The sequence below is a fragment of the Chiloscyllium punctatum genome, chromosome 7 (genome assembly GCF_047496795.1).
Source record: "Chiloscyllium punctatum isolate Juve2018m chromosome 7, sChiPun1.3, whole genome shotgun sequence".
Lineage (NCBI taxonomy): Eukaryota > Metazoa > Chordata > Chondrichthyes > Orectolobiformes > Hemiscylliidae > Chiloscyllium > Chiloscyllium punctatum.
Window position 1 is genome coordinate 100,775,965 of NC_092745.1, and position 22,855 is coordinate 100,798,819.

A 22,855-nucleotide genomic window follows, 5' to 3' on the forward strand; every position below is an offset into this window, starting at 1 on the left:
GCTGACTGTTTCGTGGCCAACTGAACAAGTGGAGATTTCTGATATTACAATTCCACATGTCTTGAAGGCCATCACGTGAAGCTCAGCGAAGGCACAGTTTAATAGATCCTTGAGAGTAAAATATGAGGCTCCAGTTGAGTGGAGGGTGTGTTGAGAGATGGAAGGGGATGTGCTGTATGAGATGAAATCTCAAATTACAATTGTAAAACTTGAGTAGTTGATGAAAATCAATCAAAGGCCTTGAATTCATTTACTTCCTTGATACTTAACCCCAGCTATCTGTTCAGTTTCCATTTCTGAGCTTACTCTTAATCACATGTACTTAAAGACATAACGAACTCTCTTGTTGAAATTTTAGAGAACAGATGGTGGTAATGTTGAGGTGGGGTGACAACGCAACTGGGCTGTGTTCTGTAGTTCACTTATTCACTGTGTAAACCCACTGAGCTCCTGGAGTTCAGGCTAACATCACATGGTCTCTCACCAGAGAAAGTTGTTCAAGGAGAAAATTAAAATAAATTCAAGATACTATAAGGTATCATTGGAGAGAAGACCTTGTGAGGGTTATGGTGAGATAATTGGAGGTGCAGAAGGATCTGGATACCCTCGTACATATAGTCATAGAGATGTACAGCACAGAAACAGACCCCTTGCTCCAACTCGTCCAAGCCGACCAACATGAATCATAAAACGTTAATATGCAGGCAGAGCAAGGAATTAGAAAGCCAAATGGAATGCTGGTATTTATTGCAAGGGGAAACGGACCATAAAAGTAGGGAAATGATATTGCAGCTGTACAGGGCCACAGTGACATACATCTGGAGGATTGCACACAATTCTGGTCTCCTGATTTTAAAAAGGGGCATAGTTTCATTGGAAGCAGTTCAGAGAAGGTCCACTCACTCATTCGAGGGTTGAAAAGCTTATAAACAAAGGTTGAACAGGTTGCATCTTTACCTATTGGAGTTGAGAAGAATGAAAGGAGATCTAATCAAAAAATATAAAATTCTGAGGGATCTTGACAGGGTAACTTGTGACAGGTCACTTCTCCTTGAAGGGGAGACTGAAGCTAACAGACAGTATAAGAATAAGAGATCTCACTTTTAATGTGGAGATTTATTTTCTCTGAGTATATATTATTAGGCTGTGGAATTCAGAAACCTATGGAGGCTGTGATATTGAATGTATTCAAGATTGAGTTATATTTTTGATAGACAATAGAATCAAGGTAATATGGTAAGCTGACAGCAAAGGGAAATTGAGATCCTAATCAGATCAGGCATGAACTTTATGAACGGTGGAACATTTCAAAGGTTCAAATGGCTTTCTCCTGGTCCTAACTCCAATTTACCAAAAAGGACTAGGTTTATTGTACTTACTGGTTGGTATCTATTCCTAAACATTTTCATGTTCTTTAGTAATTATTGTCAATTCTCCATAACGCTCCAAATCATATATGTCACACATACAATATAGGAGCTTTTTTACAACATTATGGTACCATATCTGTGTTATTAAGTAAACCTAATTGATAAGATTAAAAGACTTTGCTGAGGAATAAATATATTTTCACAGGATAATATATTTGCATAAATAAATAATCCAAAATGGCATCACAGCTGTATAAATATCTTACACTTGTCTGATTATGACTTTATGAAGAGCCTCAGGTTGTTTCATTATGTTAAAGCAGATTTTAAATGCAACTGATGTCATTGTTACACACTAAGGAAAGAAAGACATAAATTTATATATTTCACAACCTTAGGACTCTCAACGGGTTTTACTGACAATGAAGTACTTTTGAAACAGATTTGTAATGTTGGAATCATAGCACCCACTTTGCTTACAGCAAGTTCTGACAAACATCAATGAAATAGTGACCTGATAATTTGTTTTTTTCAATGATGTTTGTTGAAGACACATATTGACAAAGCTAATAGTGACATGGAATCATTTCCAACTACCTGAAGGGGCAGATTGGTTTCAATGTTTCATCTCTTTGAGAAGGTGACATCTCTCTCAGTATTGCAATGGAGTGTCAACCTGAATTTTATGCTTGAGTTTCTGGTGTGAGACTTGAGTCCAAAAACCTTTGGCTCTGAAGCAACAGTATTTCTATTGAGCCAGAACAGAGACACATCTGGCTTTGCAAAATCTTATTCATTTTACATTTGTCAATATAAAGTATGTACACAGATCCCTTTCCAAAAGAATCAGTCTTTGGCAGTTTTCTCTTGAAGCTGGGTTTGCTTTTCATGGTATTATTGACTGGGCTCTGGAAAAATGCCTTGCGGTGACCCCTCCTGGCCAACAGGCCTCCCCCTCCTTACTGTGAAATCCTTCCCAGCTACTTTCCTGCTATAACCAGTCAGTTACTGATGGATGAATTTAGCACTTGAAGGTCAAGTCAAGGACAATTCTTTCCCCAAATTCAGACAGACTGGGATGTGGGGATCCCTTGAGCACTGACTATTTTATCGCTGTTTTCTTAAATGATTACTTCCCACTGTACTCCATCAACCTCAAACAATATCCCCTACAAGTTAATTTATTGGCAACTGTAGGTGATTCTTCAGAGACTAGTAAAGTTATAAAAATGAGGGTATCGTGCTGAATTTTCGCTGGCAATTATATTGTCAACTTCAACTCATTTTTAAAGCATTGATTGATCTTGTAACTACAAAAAAAATGTGCCTGATGAACAAATGTTACAACAACTTGACTAGCAACCCAACAGCTTTCCAAATGTCCTTGCAAGGAATACAGCGGCTAGTGCTACTTCGCTCCTCCCAGGAACAACTGTAAAAGGTTCCATCCAAGTTGTGTCACTGTCAATGAAAAGGGAATCTTTTTCTAACATGAAGACTATTACAGTCAAAGCGTCATTATTATCAGATCTTGACAGTATATGAGTAGGTAAAAACAATGACTGCAGATGCTGAAAACCAAATACTGGATTAGTGGTGCTGGAAGAGCACAGCAGTTCAGGCAGCATCCAACGAGCAGCTGAGTTGTTGTCAGCTCTCTAAAGAGTGATCCAGTCAACATTGTTACCTCATTCTATGCTTATAGCCCTGCAAGTTTATCACGCTACAATCTTAATTATGTTTTTGTATTGTTTCTTCCTTACAGAAAATCAACGGCAAGTTCTGAACTTCAAATAGTTTCAGGATCCTGCCCATCTGAAAAGGGAATTGTTTGGTCGAAAATACTGGGCAGAGGGGATATTGTCACAAATGGAGGCCATGAACTGCAGGATCAATTTAGCAAAGTTTAAATTAAACTGAACAGTTTGCGTATGCAAATGCAGAACAATTGTTTTAATACACTTCATCACACAGAGTTCTAAGTTTTAGTTGTTAATTGGAGGTAACAGCACTATGTTATTCCTAAATAACATAGTGAGCTCTGCATGCATTCTCTCGCACATAAGAACACACACCTCCTTTTCATTCATTATGCTTGTGGTTATGTAGCATTGATAATGTTGACTTTAAATATTTCTACGTTATTTTTTGCTGAACATAAAATTGCATAATCCTACTTTTCGATTATCTCTCCTCTTGGGTTTCTCTCTCTACTGTATGATTTTCCATTCAAAAGTAAAATGCTAAATAAACAGCCAATGATAACAGGTAATGAAGAAACATTATAAGGCACCTAGAAGCTGCTTGCATGCCAAACTCTCCACTGAGATAGTGGGGTAGTGTAGAAATAAGAAAAACAAGGCAACTGAAAAATATACAAGAAAAAAATTAAAGGAATCCATACCTAACCTCAAACCACCTAAACACTACATTTGTAGGGGGAGTATTCATGATGTAACTCTTTAAGAGATCCAGTAGTTGAATAAAATGAAAAAATCTTGCAAAGAATTTGAAACATTTTGAAACTATGATAGACACTTACAATGATGCCGGCTGTCCAAGGATTGAGCAGCAGAAGAGCACACACCAGGAATGTGCAGGCCAATACAATACTGACAGAGAGTAGAAACCAGTGCCTTAGGCCGATGTACTGCTCCCAGAACAGGAAAGGGTAACCATTGGGATAGTTGAACACCCCCTTCTTTGTGTACTCTTCACATATTGCTCTGACGCTCTCAATGGCTTCGATGAAATCTGAAGTTTGTTGCAGGCCAGTCAGGTAGAAAGGGAACTGGGCAAACTCAATCAGCTCAGCGGCAGGAACTGTTTGAAAGGGGGACGCAGAAAAAGTTAAAGGAGGCAAAAAATTAAACACAACAGATGAGAACATCCGTGATACTCAGTGAAACTATACGTTATGATCCTACTGCCGTAGGTTTTATCCCTACTGCAGACAGTTACATGTTAAAGACATATCTTTTATCTATTTTAATATTGTACAGGAAATGTCACTGCTGTGACAATATAACCAGGATTCTATATGTCCTCAACTCATAGAACAACTGACAAATCCATCTTTGATGTAAATTAATCGGCATTACAGCAACTGGAATTTTGGCCTTTATTACAAAGGCGATGGAGTATAAAAACTGCACAGGGCATTAAAGAGACCAAACTTGGTGTACAACTTACATTTTTGCTTTCCACATTTGAGGAGATACTTGATAGGAGATAATTCAGAGAAGGCTCATTAAGTTGTTTCCTTGGATGAAGGATTTGTCTCACAGGATGCAGTTCCACACTCAGTGGCATTTAAAAGAATTAGAGGTGCTTTATTGAAACACAAGATTATGAGGGTAGATGCAGAGAGGTGTTTCATCTTGTGAGAGAAATGAGAAGTGGGTGGCACAGATTCTAAATAAATTTTAACCACTTACAATGAAAATGAGGATTATCCTCAAATGTGTAAAGCAAAAATGTATGTTCATCCAGGTTGGTAATCTTTGGCATTCTTTACCTCAGAAAGCACTGTAAGTTAAGGCATTGAAGAAATTTATGCTGCCCTACAGGACGACTTTTGATCTGCATGGGAGTGAAAGTTACTGAAGGCGGGCGGAAAAATGGAGTGGAGGCCTATTTCTGATGTCCTTATGCATTGACTGCAGCAGGTGGGCCAAGGCTGCTGCAAAAGAGATTTGCTGGCGGGGATTATGTTTGGTATGGCACATCTGAATGCTGTATACAGGACACAACCATTTGGTGTGGCCAGTGCATGTCCAGCGACCTCTGCGAATAGGTCACGGGGTTGTTAGCTGCTGGCTGTGACTGTTCACAACAGGTGTTGGCTGCTAATTAGGTGAAGAAGGTCAGCAGCATTGTGACAATACAGAAAGCCATCAGCACCCAGAGGGCATGACTGATAGCAACAGATGACTGTTGAAACAGCCAGGAGACCACTTTACATCGAGTCTCATTAACATTGCCAGACTCCGAGATGCATTAAGGTTATAGGGTTTGTCTCTCAAGTCACCCAGAATTGTCTCCTGACTAAGATGCCTTGTGGTCAGCATAATTTTAATTCTCTCTATGCTTAGGCCACCCTGGGGTCCTTTCAGTGTTCTTTTTCTCAAAGCTAGTCAGAACAGCCCAAGAGAGCTAGCAACCATACTTCAACTGACTCATCCTGCTTTAGTCTATATGTGACCATAAAAGAAAGTACAGGTGAGCATTTGTGTTTCTTGATTCTAAGAATGCAGTGCATAAAGATATACTGTAAAAGTACATATCTTGTGCCATCACCATTGTTACAGTAGATTGGTTGTGAAGAGTTGGTTATTTAACTCCTTTTAAGTCTGAACCACATAACGACTGAAGCATGAAACATTTTTCTTGGTATCACCACTAAAGAAATCACACATTCCTGCCATCTAGAAAAAGATGACCACAATTTATTACAGTTTTGGGGAGGCAAGTGTGGGAGTGTAATACCACTGAGCTTCCATTCACTATTTTAATGAACATTTTCTTCACTGTCTGACTGAAAGAGATTTATAGGGTAAGCTTTAACAGCACACTGTCTAATTTATATTCTTGGGCTCTCCTCAAGACAAGGCAGTTTGCTCAGGGACACAAGGACTCTGGCACACATTGGAATACCTACTTCTCAAGTTCTCTCCAGTTGTGTCATATCTGTCATGAATCCATTCAGGTGGGTGGGGATTGAAGTTCGCCTGAGATGCAGCGTAACCCAATGGATCGTTACTGACCCACACCGTCAGATAGATGTAAAAGGTATCAGGGTTGATGATTCCATCCTCATCCACCAACTTCCTTGAAGTCAGCTGTCATAAAGAAGACAAGGAAGTCATTACTGCATCTTTTTACCCTTAGAAGAGACGTGGACAAAATGGTGCACCAATCACTGATCACAGAAATATGTGAGTTAAGAGTTTACTTTAGTGACACAGTGGAGTTGGTACTCAGCAGAATAAAGAATATCTGTAGTGGGGAATGGAATCTTTGTCACAATTTTTATGTCATATAAACATAATAGGCAGAAGAACACATAGTGCACCCAGCTTGACCGTTATAGGCTTGTTGATTGGGATTCCCATAATGCCTCCTCTCAACAGGGTACTGAAAAACACAGGAAAACCCCTAAGCTTTTTAAGTAATAAGAAGCTGGAGAATTTATTTTCAGCTAACCAAGAGTGTTTAAAGCAAGCTCCAGGAAATTACAATGACTGTGAAACACATCACTCAGCATAATAATCAAATCAGATACAACACTGGTTAGATTTGAAGTAAAGCTCCCCCTACTCTGCTTCAAATAAGTAGCCCTCATTCAGCTTTAGTCTGCTATCCAGGCAGCAGTGTGACACTCCCTGCATCAGATGCTCTTGTAATCTGAATGCTGCTGTTAATGGACTGCCAAATTCAGGGTGTTAAATAAACAGGATTTCCATCCTTTGAATCAGGATTGGATTCAAACCCAGGTCTTAAATTGTGTGTGCTAACTAACTGCGCCATTCAGATCAGGAAGTATTGTACAAACAGCTTCATTCAGATATTGTGACATTGAAGGTAATTTTCACCTCATTGCACTTCAGCCTACACAGACCAGCAAAACAATTACAGTACTTGTCCTGACAATTCTACAACATGTTTGCTTATCTTGCTCACCTGGTTATAGTTGAAGGGCTCTTTTTTGTTTCCAGTTTGTATGAGTAATTTATATGCAAGGACTCCATCTTCAGAGCCATTACGGTAACTTTCCCTGGTGATTTTGCCCGTCCTCCAGTCTTCATCAAATGCAGCCTGCAACCCTGGGTGAAGTCAACAGCACATGAGAAGTCAGAAGGGCTGGTCTGTAATTACTATCACACCAGGGCTTTTAATCTGAGTTTAGTAAGAGTTTCTCCTTGCACATGGTTGTGGATAGAATGATATGATGGACAAGTACTCTATAACCCATAGCAGTCAAATTAACAATGATCAAAACCTTTATCCCTAACAAGATAACCAGAGCAAATGTGTTGTCAAATTCCGGGTAAATTTTTATAAACTAGCAAATATATCTGACATTCCTCTTCATTACCTGGGAAATAATATGGCAGAGAGGATTGTTCGCCCATTAGAGAACCAGCCAATTAATTGCAACAGATGAGCTATACCCTTATCTCAATTATATGAAAATAAATCAAGCTACCTATCTACCATGAAAGCAGAGTCGCAGGTAGATAGGACAGTAAAGAAGGTGTTTGGAATGCTTTCCTTTATTGGTCAGAGCACTGAATATAAGAGTTGGGAGGTCATGTTGCGATTGTACAGAACGGTGGTTAGGCCACTTTTGGAATACTGCATGCAGTTCTGGTCTCCTTCCTATCAGAAGGATGCTGTGAAACCTGAAAGGGTTCAGAAAAGATTTATAAGGATATTGCCAGGGTTGGAGGATTTGAGCTATAGGGAGAGCCTCAGTAGGATAGAGCTGCTTTCCCCGGAGCGTCATAGGCTGAGGTGTGATCATATAGAGATTTATAAAATAATGATGGGAATGGAAAGGGTAAATAGACAAAGTCTTTTCCCTCGGGTGGTGGAGTCCAGAACTAGAGGGCATAGGTTTGGGGTGAGAGGGGAAAGATAAAAGAGACCTAAGGGGCAACGTCTTTACACAGAGGGTGGTGCATGTATGGAATGCCAGAGGAAGTGGTGGAGGCTGGTACAATTGCAACATTTAAAAGGCATCTGGATGGGTATATGAATAGGAAGGGGATAGAGGGATCTGGGCCAAGTGCTTGCAAATGGGACTAGGTTAGGTTGGGATATCTGATCGGCATGGATGAGTTGGACTGTAGAGTCTGTTTCCGCGCTGTATATCTCTATGACTCTAAATATACAAACATATATAAACAAATTTAATTATTCGTCAGAGCAAATGTTACTTTAAAACAATAAGAGGGTCACCATGAAAGTAAAGTGGGAAAAATGAGAGTACAGTCTCAAATATTAAAGAATGTCAATTGCCAACTCTCAAAAAGTTCATACGCTACACAATGAATTTACAATTTAATGAATGATAGATGAGCACGCAACTCCTGTAAACCAGTAAATTGCCCATAGAACGCTATCAAGGTAGTGCAGGAAGACATTTATCCTGTGCCAAGACTGTGTTATGACCTGCCTGCAAGTGCTTAGTCCTGAAACAGAATAACAAAGATGGAAAAGTTCCATTCTCCAGTGTCGACATCTCAAACCCTGAAGAAGACTAAATTGTGCCCTGAACTGCAAACATGAACATAATAAAATTATTTAAACAAAACTTTTCGGAACAATTCCGTTGCCGCCACCACTTAATCTGGTGGTTTTTAAAAAAAAGCACTTCAAAAGCGGTAATTTAACATCACTGGAAAAAAACCACATTAAGATCTGGGAATGCCTGGGGTGTATTAAAAGGCACTGTGTGCAAGTTTAATTTTTATTTTTAGTATGTTGAATAGTATGCTGTGTGGTCCAACAGAAAAAGATATACTGTCTTTTTAAAAGCAATAGTCTGTTCAATCTGTTACGGCTGTGACAAAGGCATTTTTTTAAACCAGTACATTCCATCTGGCAGACACTTTGAACATTTAAGAATCTTTGCTTTTATTGTGCATCTGTGTGTGTGTTTTTCAATCTATTTCTTTCTATCTGTGCCTCTGACACTGGAAGTGTGGTCAAATGCTTAAATATGCCAATGATTTTATTATTCATTCAGATCCGTAAAAGATCATACAAATTAAAGGATATTATGATAAAGCATGTGATTTGATGTTCACGGCTTTGAAAATATCCTTACTATAAATGAGTAATCTGCATTCACAATGACTATTTTGCCATGATTGTTGGATGAAAGGAAATGGTTAAGTGTTCTTTTACAACAAGGCCTTCAATCAGTTGTGGCAACGTGTGTTGGCAAAGATGGAAGACAGAGCCTTCACATTTAAGTTTGAAATCTTTGATATTTTAATATAAATAATTGAGGAATATGATGAGATAACTCTAGAGACTTGAAAAGATTTGCCTTCCTTTTTTTAAAAAGAGAATGACTTACTCGAATCTCCACGTAGTGTCTGTCAACAATGTAGGTTCAAAACAAAATGTCGGTGTGGTTCTTGGGAGATTTGGGTCAAGGTTTTCAAAGCTTGAGCATTTCTGGCAATCAGAAGCTTTGGAGAGGATTGTATCTGCACTCAGTAAATGCCTGAGCTGAGAGGAGCTGTATGGAGTGAGGCCTATTTGTCTAATATCAGACCAAAGGCCCCCTGTCAAGGAAAAAGTAGAAGAGCCACCCAGCTGTCAGGTGTCATGGCATTAGCACACCCATGTATAATTGGTCAAAAGTATAAATGACAAGCTAATTCATCTCTTTTAAAGAAGAAGCAAAATATTATGTCTTCAAAGTATCTGAAGTTATCTTTATATTCAGCTTAAGCATTTCCCCGATGAAATTATGTTATAACATGTTGGTGAGTTCATTATATGAAGGCAAAACACAACAGAAGGTTGTCTGAAAGAGACAGTAGGGAAAGACATCCACTGTTAAGAGTCAGAACTCCAGGTGTTATTTTTGTACGCTCCTTCATCTGCACATTACTCAGAAAAAGCCAGGTCTAAAGTACAGGCAGGTACAATTGCTCATCAAGAAAATGAAGTCAATGTATGTGGATGTGAAAGAGGGAGATGGGACAATGAAAATATAATAGTCATGTGGTAATAGTATTTCTAAACAAAGCTCCCTGCACCGATAAAGCTGAAGGAAATCTTGACACAAATCTATTTAGAAACATTGCTAAATTGCTGCTTTGTGAAGAGATTCTGATGAGTGTCTTTGATTAAAGGGCTGAGGTAGGATAATGATCCCACCTCATGGTGAGTCCTTGACAAAGTGTTGGGTGCCTGTCAGAGATTCTGCTGAAATGTAAACACACCTTGTCATTCAATCTTGCAACTGCAATCAACTCAAACCCTCAAGGCATCAGGATGTAATGTGAGTAGGCTTACTGGGGAAAGAGAAAGGCATCGTTGTGTTTCCCACCCTCCATTCCCTTCCTCCAATCAGCCCGAAGGCAATTCAACTCTTTTGAATACATTTCTGTGCTCCATACTCAGGAGAGCTGGGAGGCAACTGTGTTTATGCTGGTGAGCGCCTCAGAACAATGCTGTTTATTGGTACCAGAGGGCACTATTGAGTTCACCCATGGAAAGTCTATGAAAAGGCAGGAAGTGCCATGTTTTGAGCAGCAGGACACAGGCGAAAATGAGAAGTATTTCAGAAAGTAGTTTAAAAACACTGAAAGTGAAGATGAGCATGCGTGTTAGATAGATAAGATTTGCAGATGCCGATGTTGGACTGGGATGTACTGGGTTGGACTGGGACTTAGATAGATAAAGGTCCCAATTACTACCAGCAAACAATGCCACAGAATATCAGTAACGATCCTCCTTGGCTGACATGATCCAGGGCTTTAATGAAGTGATATAACGCGAGATGTCAGGAATCATGGATCTGATTCACAGGCAAATTGACCTTTAGATGAAGTACTGCAACATTTTTTTTATATTGCAGCAGGATGAAGAAAATATCACGAAACTACACAGCTGAATGGCCTTTTGAGACTTTCTCTGATAATTGTGTTCTTTAAAGACGGAGCATCCTTACTAAGCATCAGCTCAAAGAATATATGCTTATTTCTGAGTATGCCTCTGCATGAGCTATTCATATATTCAAAAGTTGAAGACTTGATTTTCTTTACCCTCTCCAGTACAAAAAATGTCGTTATTATTAGTTTATAATGTTAATTTCTTTAATCATGAAAGTATCAGCGAATTTTGAGAAATTCCGCACTATTGCAACGCCTTTTATTTAGAAGAATAGACCCTTGACGATTTTTGAAATTCACTATCATTTATGAGGACAGAAAAATGTCCAATGGGGCAAATGGATGAGAAAATTAGAAGAGGCTTTTTTTTTGTAATTTCTGTTAGGGAAGGATCCAAAACCAAGTGCAAATTACATTTATACCGTAGGTCATCAGACATCACTGACTCTACTTTAGCTATACAAAACAATTTGTGAAAACCAAAGCCTTTTTCGGGCATACATTTTATCCAAATAAAAATATTGTTAAACCAGCTGAATCCCCAATGCATTCGTTCATGGAAAATTTTGCGGCATCTTATTTTCCAATGGGATTGATAACTGTCCATTTGTTTAGATTAAATTTGAAAAATTACAGTTTATTTATAGGAAAAATAAACAGCGATTCCTTGGTGGTCGTTGTATAAACAATGCTTTAATGATATCTTGATTCTTTCCCCAAATTTCATACATTATCCAAAATAGTTTCTTAACTCCTGATGGGCTTGTCATATGAGAAGTGGTTCTGGCCTTTGGGCCTGTACTCAGTGGAGTTTAGAAGGATGAGGAGGATTTCATTTAAACTTACAGAATACTGAAAGACCTGGATGGAGTGGACGTAGTGAAGATATTTCCAGTATTGGAAGAGACTAGGATCTGTGGGGACAGCCTCAGAGTGAAGGCACAACCCTTATGAACTGAGATGGGGAGGAATTCCTTTTGCTAAAGGGTGGTGAATCTCTGGAATTCATTGTCACAGAAGACTGTGGAGGCTATGTCACTGAGTGTATTTAAGACAGAGACAGATAGGTTCTTGATTTCTTGATTACTAAGGGAATAAAAGGTTATGAGGAGAAGTCAGAAGAATGAGATTGAGAAACATATCAGCCAGGATCGAATGGTGACCAAACTGGGTGAGCCGAACGGCCTAATTCTGCTCGTAAATCTTATGGTTTTATGGTCCTCCCTCATCCCATTAATCCAGAAGCTTTCGGGATCCAGTGTAATTGTACACCGAGCATTTGAACTTTCCTCTGTAGAAATGGAGCACCTATATTTACAAGCCTTCATAATTCAATCAAATATGCCACCCACAAATTTGTTCAGAAAAGTTAAGTCACAGCTGTATATCATTACAATTAAATGTGAATTGTAACACCAACTTTTTTTTATAGTGCAGTGGTAGTGTCCCTACCACTGGAACAGGAGGCTTGGGTTCAAGTCCCACTTGCCTCAGAGGTGTTTAATAACAACTCTGATCAGGCTGATTGGGAAATATTTGAATTGGAACACCATATCCATGCAATCAGGGCACTCTGTTTAAGTCAAAAAGCAAGATGAGCCAATGTCAATTGAGATTAAAGGTTGCCTTTATATATTAATTTAGACTGACCATTTCTCATACTGTGTGTGATTCTTTCCCAAATTGGTCCAGCTTGCTTTTTGACTTAAACAGAGTGCCCTGATTTGTGCAAATAGATATCTATGTTTTAGCCTTATTAGAAGTTTTTCTCACTTCCTTCTTTGCACATTTGTAGGTCTCAATCCCTCTATTTCTTTCAAGCTTTGACACGTTTAGTTCTTTGAAAGTTGCGACTGTTCTTTTCATTTCTGACCAGTACAATTTCTCTTTAACTGCATAAAGTCCATAAAGGTCTGTTGTGACAGACGTGGCAACCTCTAAACTCCTACACTCTCCATTAGAAAGATCGACCTATTTCCAACTCCATAGTGTCATGCATCTCCAAATATACCTCAGTCCACCTCAGTAAACCTTCATCCATGCTTTCATTCCCTCTAAACACAACTAATTCAAGGCTTTCTTGGTCAGCCTCCTCCCTTCTACTCGCTGGAAACATGGGCTAAGCCAAAGTTCTGATGCCTGGAACAGAACTTAAAACAAATCCCCTCAATTCATAACCCTGTGTTAGCTGATCTTATACTGACTCTCAAACCAATAATGTCATAATTCTAAACCACATGTTCAAATCTCTCCATGGCCTCACTCCTTCTTATCTTTGTACATGCTTTAAGAACGTGGTGTTTCTTCAACTTTGACCTTTGTGCATTTCACTATTCTTTCACCTCATCATTGGCATCTGTGCCCAAAGCTCTGTAATTTGTTCCTTAAATATCACCACCTCTCTCCCTCATCTTTAAGACATTCCTTTATCACCTATCTCTGCTTTTGGTATAATAAATCTTTCGTTGCTCAGTACGAAATGATGTACAGAAACACTCCTTTTATGGCCCTCCCTCATTTCATTAATCCAGAAGTTTTCAGGATCCAATGTAATTGTACACAAAGCATTTGAATTTTCCTCTATAGCAATGCCTTTAGATGTTTCACTGTGTTATAAGCATGATGTAAATGCATGTTTTTCCTATAGAGAAGTGTTTTTACTTACTCTTGCAGCATCGGGTAATGCCCCAGACCATGGGGAGGTGGGTGGATCAGCACCACTCAGTTTAGTCACAAGAGCTTGATGATACTGAGTGAAGTTGTCTGTGTTCCTTAGCCTATATTCACTGCATGCTACCTCATGTCCCAGGGACCTGGGTTCAATTCTACCTTCTGGCCACTGTCTAAGTGGAGTTTGCACTCTCTCCCTGCGTCAGTGTGGGTTTCCTCCCACAGTCCAAAGATGTGCAGGTTAGATGGATTGGCTAAATTGCCCATGATGTGAAGGCTAGGTGGATTAGCCATGGGAAATGTAGGATTATGAGGGGGAGGGGGTTGGTGTGGGTGGGCTGCTATTTGGAGGGTTGGTCTTCACTCAGTGGGTGAAATGGCCCACTTCCATACTGTAGAGATTCCAATTATCCATTGCTCTCAAGAGTTTGGCTTTCATTCATTTGTTTTTCACAGTCTCACTGTATTCACTTTCTCATGAGTTTCTTGTGCATTTGTTGTTCTGCTTTCAGATGAATGGCCCTCCTCTCTAGTTTAAATTTTCAGCTATACATTCTCTCTAGAAACTGAAGTATTGAGATGATAAATATTTCTTCAGTTCATGAAAAAAAATGAGTCTGCGCTGCCACCTGAACTGATAAGCCAACCATTTTATACATGTGCAGTCAATATCAGCATAAATTTTATAAAGTAAAAGGCCCCATTCTTTCATTATATGTGTCTCTTTGTTATTTACATCTGTCAAAAAGGGCCCATCAATCTGACTGAGACCACCCATGCTATCGTGTGTGCATTAGCCCAATGACTGTTTCCATTGTAATGTTAACATATGCACTTGGTACAATTATATTAACATTGAAAATAGAACTAAACAACATTTTATTTTACATATTTAAAGAGAAAAAGAAGAAAAGATAACTCAAGAGATTTGTCAAGATAAGTGCCTTTTGTTTTCTATGAGCTACACTCAAGCCAAAGTTTCCAAGTCAGTTCCTTGGGTGATGGCAAGGTTATTCAACATTATTAGATGCAGAAATATCTAGATTTGGCAACTGAATTAACATTGAATCTCTTCAGGTTATTCACTCAGAACATGTTAGTAATCATTAGCAGAAGAAGGTGGCTTGCAGCACAAATTCTTGTATAAGGGAGCATATCATGGGTGGTATGATTCAATTTCTTCATATTTCCATCTACCATTGATCTTTGTTTTATTAAAGCCGCTATAAAATTAAACTACAAACTGTATGCAAAAGCCATATCTCCAAATTTTGAGATACAGCAGATCAAGTGTAAGTCTCCGCAGAATAAAGCTCCATTTTAAGTACTTTAAAAGATAATTTACAGTACGTGGATGAAATGGATGAAATTAATGAGGAGAGTACAATACACAAGGATTTCAAATAACAGGCAAAGAGATGCAATAAGACTGAGGAAGCAGAATCTGTAAGACTGGGTTAAAGAATAAGGTGGAACTGACACAACTCTCCTGGCACTTTTCATATTAAGTTTAAAGATAGGTTGTTGTCAGTGCTGCACCTGCCGAAGAATCCATAGCTTTTGGAAAGGTTTTTCTTTGGAAGTTTTGGTTTAAATATTACATAAAACCAACCCTGCAGTCTTGGCCAACCAGAACAAGGCTAGCCATGTTGTACTTCAGAAAATCAAAGGTTCAACTTTCATGGGATGCAAGAGGTTAAACTCCAGGTATTGTTTTGTGTTGGTCATTTCAGTCATAGTCAGTATTTCTTCTTCAAGTTAGTCCGTTGGAGGAATATTGACATCTTTAAATCTTGCTAATGGTGATCTTGCATTGTGCACTTCCTGAGCAACCGTAAGCTTGTATTCCTCTCTCTGTCTAAACACCCTATGATCTGTATATTCTTGTTTGCTATGATCTGTTATGTATTGCGCATATAACAAAGCTTTTCACTGTACATAGGCACATGTGACTACAATAAACCAAATCATGTTGCTAGGATTGCAGGGTTTGCGTTATGCAGAGAGACTGAATAGATCGGGGCTATTTTCCCTCGAGCATCGGAGGCTAAGGGGTGACATTATTGAGGTTTACAACATCATGAGGGGCATGGGTAGGGTAAATAGACAAGGTCTTTTCCACGGGTTGGGGAGTCCAAAACTAGAGGGCATAGGTTTAAGATGGGAGGGGAAAGATTTAAAAGGGATCTAAAAGGCAATTTTTCATACACAGGGTGGTGTGTGTATGGGATGAGTTGCCAGAGGAAGTAGTTGCAGCTGGTACAACTACAACATTTAAAAGGCATCTGGATGGGTATATGAATAAGAAGGGTTTAGAGGAATGTGGGCCAAATGCTGTTCAAATGGGATTAGATTTATTTACGTTATCTAGTCAGCATGGAGTTGGACTGAAGGATCTGTTTCTCTATGATTCTAAATCAAATCAGCAACAGTCTGTCAGCTGGACAAAACACCTGACTGATTGAACCCTCAACATCATAAGAAATTGCAAGCAAATGCTGAAGTTTAGCAAATGTGCTTGCGATCATTTTAGACCAATCACCTTCAGTTTAACATAAAGATTTTCAAAAGTTTGACTTCCAAAGTCCACTTACAATGAAACAGCCAATGCTGCAAGTGGCAAACTTTCGAATATTTTGACAATTCAAAACTTGCACATGAATAAGGGAAGTTTAAGGTTGAGGAAAAGTAAATGATTGGGACTACCATGAAACACGGTAGTGTTAGTGAGTTTTATCAATGTTTCTTCCTGGAAAGAAAGGTACTTAAAAAAATGAAATTGGATGTATAGCTTTTAAGTGGAATAGGGCTACCTAGAATCAGTGGGTTGAAAATAATGCACATATTTGTTGGCAAGTAAGCTAACAGGACTCTTCACGTTGTGGATCATTTTTGCTGCTTTCTATCAATTGATGATTCATAATTTCAATTAAGTAAACCGTAAAGAAAACCTAGTGCTGTGAAAACCTTCCAGGATACATCTTCAAATAAGAAATAAAGACCAACCACACATTACCAGGAAGTATCATGAGGACCAGTGTCACTCTATGCCAGCCAATTACCATTTGTATGACACACTACATACTAGTAGAAAGTGAGGACTGCAGATACTGGAGACCAGAGTTGAAAAATGTGATGCTGGAAAAATACAGCAGGCCAGGCAGCATCCGAGGAGCAGGAGAATTGACGTTTCGGGTTCCTGAAGAAGGGCTTATGCCCAAAACGTCGATTCTTCTGCTTCTCGGATGCTGCCTGGCCTGCTGTGTTTTTCCAACACTACATACTACTCAGGTCGAAGTATTCTAATGGCAGCAAAGGGAGCATCATTAGGCTTCAAGCATTCAAAATTATCACTAGCTACAAAACATCAAGGGGTTCTAACTGCTCAGCATAATACATATCCTATTGGTGTGGTAAGCCACAAAGACAAACTTGCACATGTGTCTCTCAGGAAAAGCTTACAATGTTCTGTAAACAATAAATGACTTTGAAGTTCAGTGAGTATCATTATGTCGACACAAAGCCCGTGCATCCATTCTTGTATTATTTTGCAAGCAAACCACTCACCCAACTCTGTTTCTAGTACCCCATGCAGAGTGGTACTTAACAGATGTTATTCACAAGCTCATGTCATAAGAATTATGTAAAAGAGTATAGGAATGAGAAGATTAGGAACAGACTATTACATAGCGAGACTGTGGCTATTAATTCCAACCTACTAGCAGGGGCTTGGTTCCATTCGAACTATATAAGTTACCTTTTGTTAACCCCTGAACATTAATACTATCTATTCCAAATTTTACATACTTCACAACTCATTATTAATTTCTGTCTGAGAATCTTTGAAATCTCACCTCTCAGCCAGTCTTGAAGGTAACGCAACCACATTTTGGGCAACTCTTTATTCTCTTCACGAACAATGTATTTGACATTGTTGAAACTCTTGTGGAGGTCGTACAGCAACTTCTGGGATGTGGGATAGTCAAATCCTCCCATGGAGACGATGTACATGTTATAGAAGGAGAAATACTTGAACTGGGCTGCGATGAAATCATACTCCTTGGTTTCACGAGGAACAATGTCTGTGAGGTACAGCCCATCATGAACCATTGTAGTTCCATAAAGGCTCATCCCAAGGAAGGTCATGAAGAGGACTAGCACGACAACCTGGAATGTTAAACAAAATCATATATGAATAAACAAATATCAAATCAGCATTCAACAGACGGCATTATTCTAAGTAGTAAGGTTTTACGTATTTACAAATATTGGCTTTCTCTGCCACCAAATATTTAGGAGAGACAAAAAGCTAATTGGGATGGCTGGGAGCATGAGACATTGGTTTCCATAGGTTCTACAGAAAGCCAGGTGGAGCAGTCTACAGGGTGAAGCCAGTGTTAGTAGGCAGGTCTCTTCCTTTTACTGGAGTGGTATATTGAATGCCCGATGGAACTGCACTAGAATTAATTACCTTCAAAATACATCCCTCTAGAGAGTCAGTAAGTACACTGTAGAAATCAGGAGTCAACTTGCCCTATCAGCCAAAGTAAGGAAATGCAGATACAGGAAGGCAAAGAAATAGGTGATGAAATCAAAAAGGTCATAAATGGTATTGTGTGATCGGATAAGAGAGTCATTTTGAGCGAGTCTCCCACCCCCTGAAATATTAGCTGCCTCATATCAGTCTTTGATGGTAAAGGAAATAAAAACGAAGCATAAGTTCAGTTCTCAAATTTCAAACTGAGCATTAACATTAGAGGGAGTCTGTGCCCAAATCAGTTGAAAATTTGAATATAACGAGTTGGGTAAAAAAAAGTAATAATAGCTTTTTAAAAAAAAATCAAAGGCATATTGGTTAGCAAGGATAGTCCTTTTGTTCATGGGATTGCATTTAAATCCAGATCCCGAAAGACATGTTTACAGGCTGTGGCTGGTCCTCAGTGCAGTAAGTGGTAATCTCAAATCAGTTCTTGTGGTCACAGATTAAAACTATTGGCTGTAAATTGGTACTCAAATAACAGTCTAAGTCTCATTCAAGACAGGTCACTTTGAAGCAATAAAGTTAGCTCTTCTGGGTTTTGGCACGTTCTCAGGTCAGAGATGAGGAAAGCTTAAATCTGTATTTGACCCAAGTAAGCATTGCCTGATGTAACAGTGAAAACTGTTCTGGTCTAATTTTCTTCATTACTTCTCTTGCTTTGAAGGCAGTGACTAATGCTGATGAAGAAGCAGCACTCCAAAAGCTAATGCTTCTAATTAATGCTGTTGGACTTATAACCTGGTGTTGTGTGATTTTTAACTTTGTACACCGCAGTCCAACACTGGCATCTCCAAATCATGGTGGCTAATGCTGTTATCGTTCTACAAACTTCTATTGCCTTTCCCAAAAGGCAATTTTCATGTGAAAATCTCTCCAATGGAGCCAAATGCTATCCATATCCAAAGTTCCCATGTGCTTACTTTTCAAAAGGATTCACTATGAGTAAGAACCCTCGATCAGTAACACTCAGGTTAATCGTAGATTCCAACTGCCATCCTCTTATCTTTAAGATTAAGTAAGTACATAATTATGGTGTATTTGCCCAAAGTCATGGGTTGATGCAGTAAGAAGATATCATCATCAAAGTCATACAAAGAAACATTGGAAGCATTGCTGAAAATTGCTTACCTTTGATTCTGTCTTGAGAAGAAGTGGAGCGTATTTGTCCCGTGCAAAGTCTGCTAGATTCCATTTGACAAAGGGCATCTGAACACAGCCCCTGCTGGCTTTTGCCTCATCCATCTGGGCCAGCAAGTCCCTAGTCGAACTGGTGGGTTCCATTCCCTGGGAGCCACCCTGGTCTGCTGGGGACACGATGACAGAAGGAGTTGAAGAGATGCGTGAAGTTGGAGAAATTATAGTGACAATGTGCTGTCCGGTTGGATCACACTGGGTAAAGGCCTGCACTGTGGTGGTGATCTGTGTACTGTGGGTAAATGTTGGCCCACCATATGGAGAAGGATGGAAGTTATGGTTATCATTTGCATCAGCAAACTCTTGCGGCTGGACCTGAATCACTCGTGTTGAGCAGAGACTGAAAAATAAGAGATGTTTTCACATGTAATCCATTCTATAGATGTTATTGTTCATTTTCATATATAACAAAACATTGAATGGCAACAACGCATGTCTGGAAATGATTATGATCTAGCAGTATTACTAAGGCACTCAGCTATCAGTGTAAGACAAGGGAATTAAACTCAAATGGTTACTATTTCCGGAATTAATTCCTGACATGAAGTTATTGAAGAGATTATTGATTACTACCAGAAAACGAGACAGCATTCTCATATGGCTGCGAACCAATCTATTACTTAAAGGATTAAGAATATAACGTGTGCCAAGCATTTAGTGGATCAGGCATAAAGAGAACTTTCCACCTCCACAGGTTCTTCCTTCTCCCCTTCCATGTTGACCTCTTCAATATGAGGAACTTAACTGCAGCAAAACCGTGAACACCGGAGTGCAGAATATTTGACAGTGAAACAACAGCACACCATGCACTGTACCAGAACATTCAATGGAAAACATCATTGGGAATTGTGTGAAATGAGTAGGTGCTTTACTCATAGCCCAGTTGTGTGACTGACATTGATAATTTCACACCCACCATGTTTTGATTATCATCTTTCTATTCTTTCCCCATCATAATCCATTCTCTTAGACCACCACTGCAGCCCTCACAGTGAGCAACAATTGTACCAGCTCTAAAGGGAATCCTCACCTGGAAAAGCAGCAAAAAATATCGAGCCTTTTGTCTTCCCGCCGATGAAGATCCAGACTTAAAATGGCAGGAAAGATGAGGAGCACCATGGCAAAATTAAACACCACGACTATTGCAGCCTGTGATGAGCAGTAACAGAAAGTATTAGTACGTTCTAGCACAATTGCAGACTGCCACTTAGATTTCAAAATTTGTGAACCCTGAAGTGTGAAAAGCTCTGGATATTAGTCAGGGTGGGGATGTGTGGTGAGAGATCTTCATTTTTGATGCAGATCAGTGCTCCACCATGAAAACTCCACTTCTGCACCTCCTTACTGGCAAGAGACTGTATCTGACATTACTTCTGCAACTCACTTTTAAAAGCATGATATATTTATTTTGTCCCTTTGGTGTTGTTTGTATTCAGAACTCTTGATTTGCTGACTAATTGTTATAACAGCTAAATGTCCCTTTAAGATTCGAAAGTACAATTGTAAACTTATCGCTTCACTGTAGGCCCTAGACCTCAGGCAAAGTGTTCTGAGAACAGCAGTTTCTGATTTCTAACCAAGATATTTCTAGCTTTAAGTGAGTTGTACTACAACCGACTTCCAGACCTCACTAAATCCATGTACTAAGCCAAAGAAAATATTAAATCACTAAAGGATTTCAAGCAAGAAATCACTGCTCCCCAAAAACGCCCCCCTCTCCATACACCCTCCTCTAGGTAAACATTAATCTGAAGGAGACTCCGAAGGTCAGAGCAGTCTGATGTAAGTGAAAAAGGAGGGGGTGGGGTTGCCTGAGGCAGACATTATAATATGTTATTATCTCCCGGACCACCCAGTAAGCTCAGGCAGATCACATAGCTGGAACTGACTTGTAGATGATATATCCCATCATTTATGCCAACTACCTTGGCTGTGCAAGTTGGAGGCCTATTTAAAGGCTGGCCCAGTGTTCAGGCCTGTCAGGTTCTTGCTACTTAATTCCCATTGTATTTTTTTCAATCAGTGACTCCCAGGCTTTGCCAAGCCACCAGTTAAAGTTAGCCTGTGGAACTGCAGTATATTCAGCACAACTGCATTTAACATACAAATACTTTGATTTAGTAAAATAGAAGAGAAAAGCAATTATTAATGGAAATATAGTTTAATTTTATATAAGCATTCAAGGACAATTTCTTAGTCTTCGTTTCCAAAAAATGACCATTTTATAAAAGAGAGGGAACTCACCCTTTATTTACAGATTACTCTGCCATATGACAGTAGTCATACCCCGGCACAGTTCTCCTCTCAAAGATAATTTTACCAAGGAAAATAAAGTATCATCTAATCCCTCCAAACAGGTAGTAATCTAATTTTAGTATCAATGCCACAAGGATCCGATAGCTTATGAAACTTATTCAGAGAATGTTAAATACTTAAAAATTGATTTCTCAGCTCTTCAAAAGAACATATCTATATCTAACCTACAAACAAGTTAACCCTTTTGAGAAAATTTTGCATTATTCACACATAATTTTATCGCACTTCAACATGGGGAGGTGATAGCCTAGTGGCACTAATACTAGACTGTTAATCCAGAAACTCAGTTAATGTTCTGGTGACCAGGGTTTGAATCCTGCCCTGGCAGATGGTGGAATTTGAATTCAATAAATATCTTAAATTAAGAGTCTAACAATAATTAGGAAACCACTGCTGATTGACAGGGGGAAAGCCCATCTGGTTCACTAATGTTCTTTAATGAAGGAAGTTGCCATCCTCACTTGGTCTTGCCTACATATGACTCCAGACCCACAACAATGTAGTTGACATTTAAATGCCCTTTAGGCAAATAGGGAAGGGTAATGAATGCTGGCCTGCCCTGTGACGCCCACATCTCATAAAGGAATTAATAAAATGCATCACCGTTACTTCAAATAAATCTCATTACTTACTAACATTGAATGCTTATGTTGTGCCTGTAGCCTAAGACTGGGTGATATCTCTACACCTGAAGAATTGCAGGGTACAAAGCTGGCTAAAAGTGTTGAAGCTTCAAATTTATTTGCACTTCAATGGAACAGTGTTAAGAAGCCAAGATCAGAGTCAGAGTAGGGTGGGGAATAAAAATGGTGTGCAACGAGAGGTTCAGGATCATGCTTGCAGATTCACTAAAGACATTCAGCAAAGCAATTATCCCGTCCTTTGATTAGGCACTGTGCACCTTTTCAGTGAACATGAGAATAAGGTGCTGGAATAGGCATTGCAATCCCTCAAGCCTACTCCTGATCGTGGCTGTCCTCATCCGTTTTTCTGCTGACTCTCCACAACCCTTTAACCCATTACTAAATGAAAACCTGTCCAACTCCTCCTTAAATTTATTCAGTGTCCCAGCATCCAGTTCACTCTGGACAGTAGATTCCACAGATTCGAGCTTTCAGATTTAAAGA

The 22,855-nt window shown here is 39.2% G+C and overlaps 1 protein-coding gene across 2 annotated transcripts in view; it reads right to left on the reverse strand.

Annotated features, from left to right (window-relative positions):
• Positions 1–22,855, reverse strand: part of ptch2 (patched 2) — a 115,054-nt gene that overhangs the window by 21,888 nt on the left and 70,311 nt on the right. For both annotated transcript variants that reach the window (XM_072574436.1, XM_072574435.1), the window contains exons 13-18: positions 20,443–20,561; positions 19,347–19,752; positions 17,533–17,845; positions 7,053–7,195; positions 6,031–6,211; positions 3,913–4,193 (exon numbers count right to left, since the gene is read on the reverse strand). In XM_072574436.1, the coding sequence (XP_072430537.1) occupies positions 3,913–4,193; positions 6,031–6,211; positions 7,053–7,195; positions 17,533–17,845; positions 19,347–19,752; positions 20,443–20,561 (1,443 nt within the window). The remainder of the gene's footprint in view (positions 1–3,912; positions 4,194–6,030; positions 6,212–7,052; positions 7,196–17,532; positions 17,846–19,346; positions 19,753–20,442; positions 20,562–22,855) is intronic.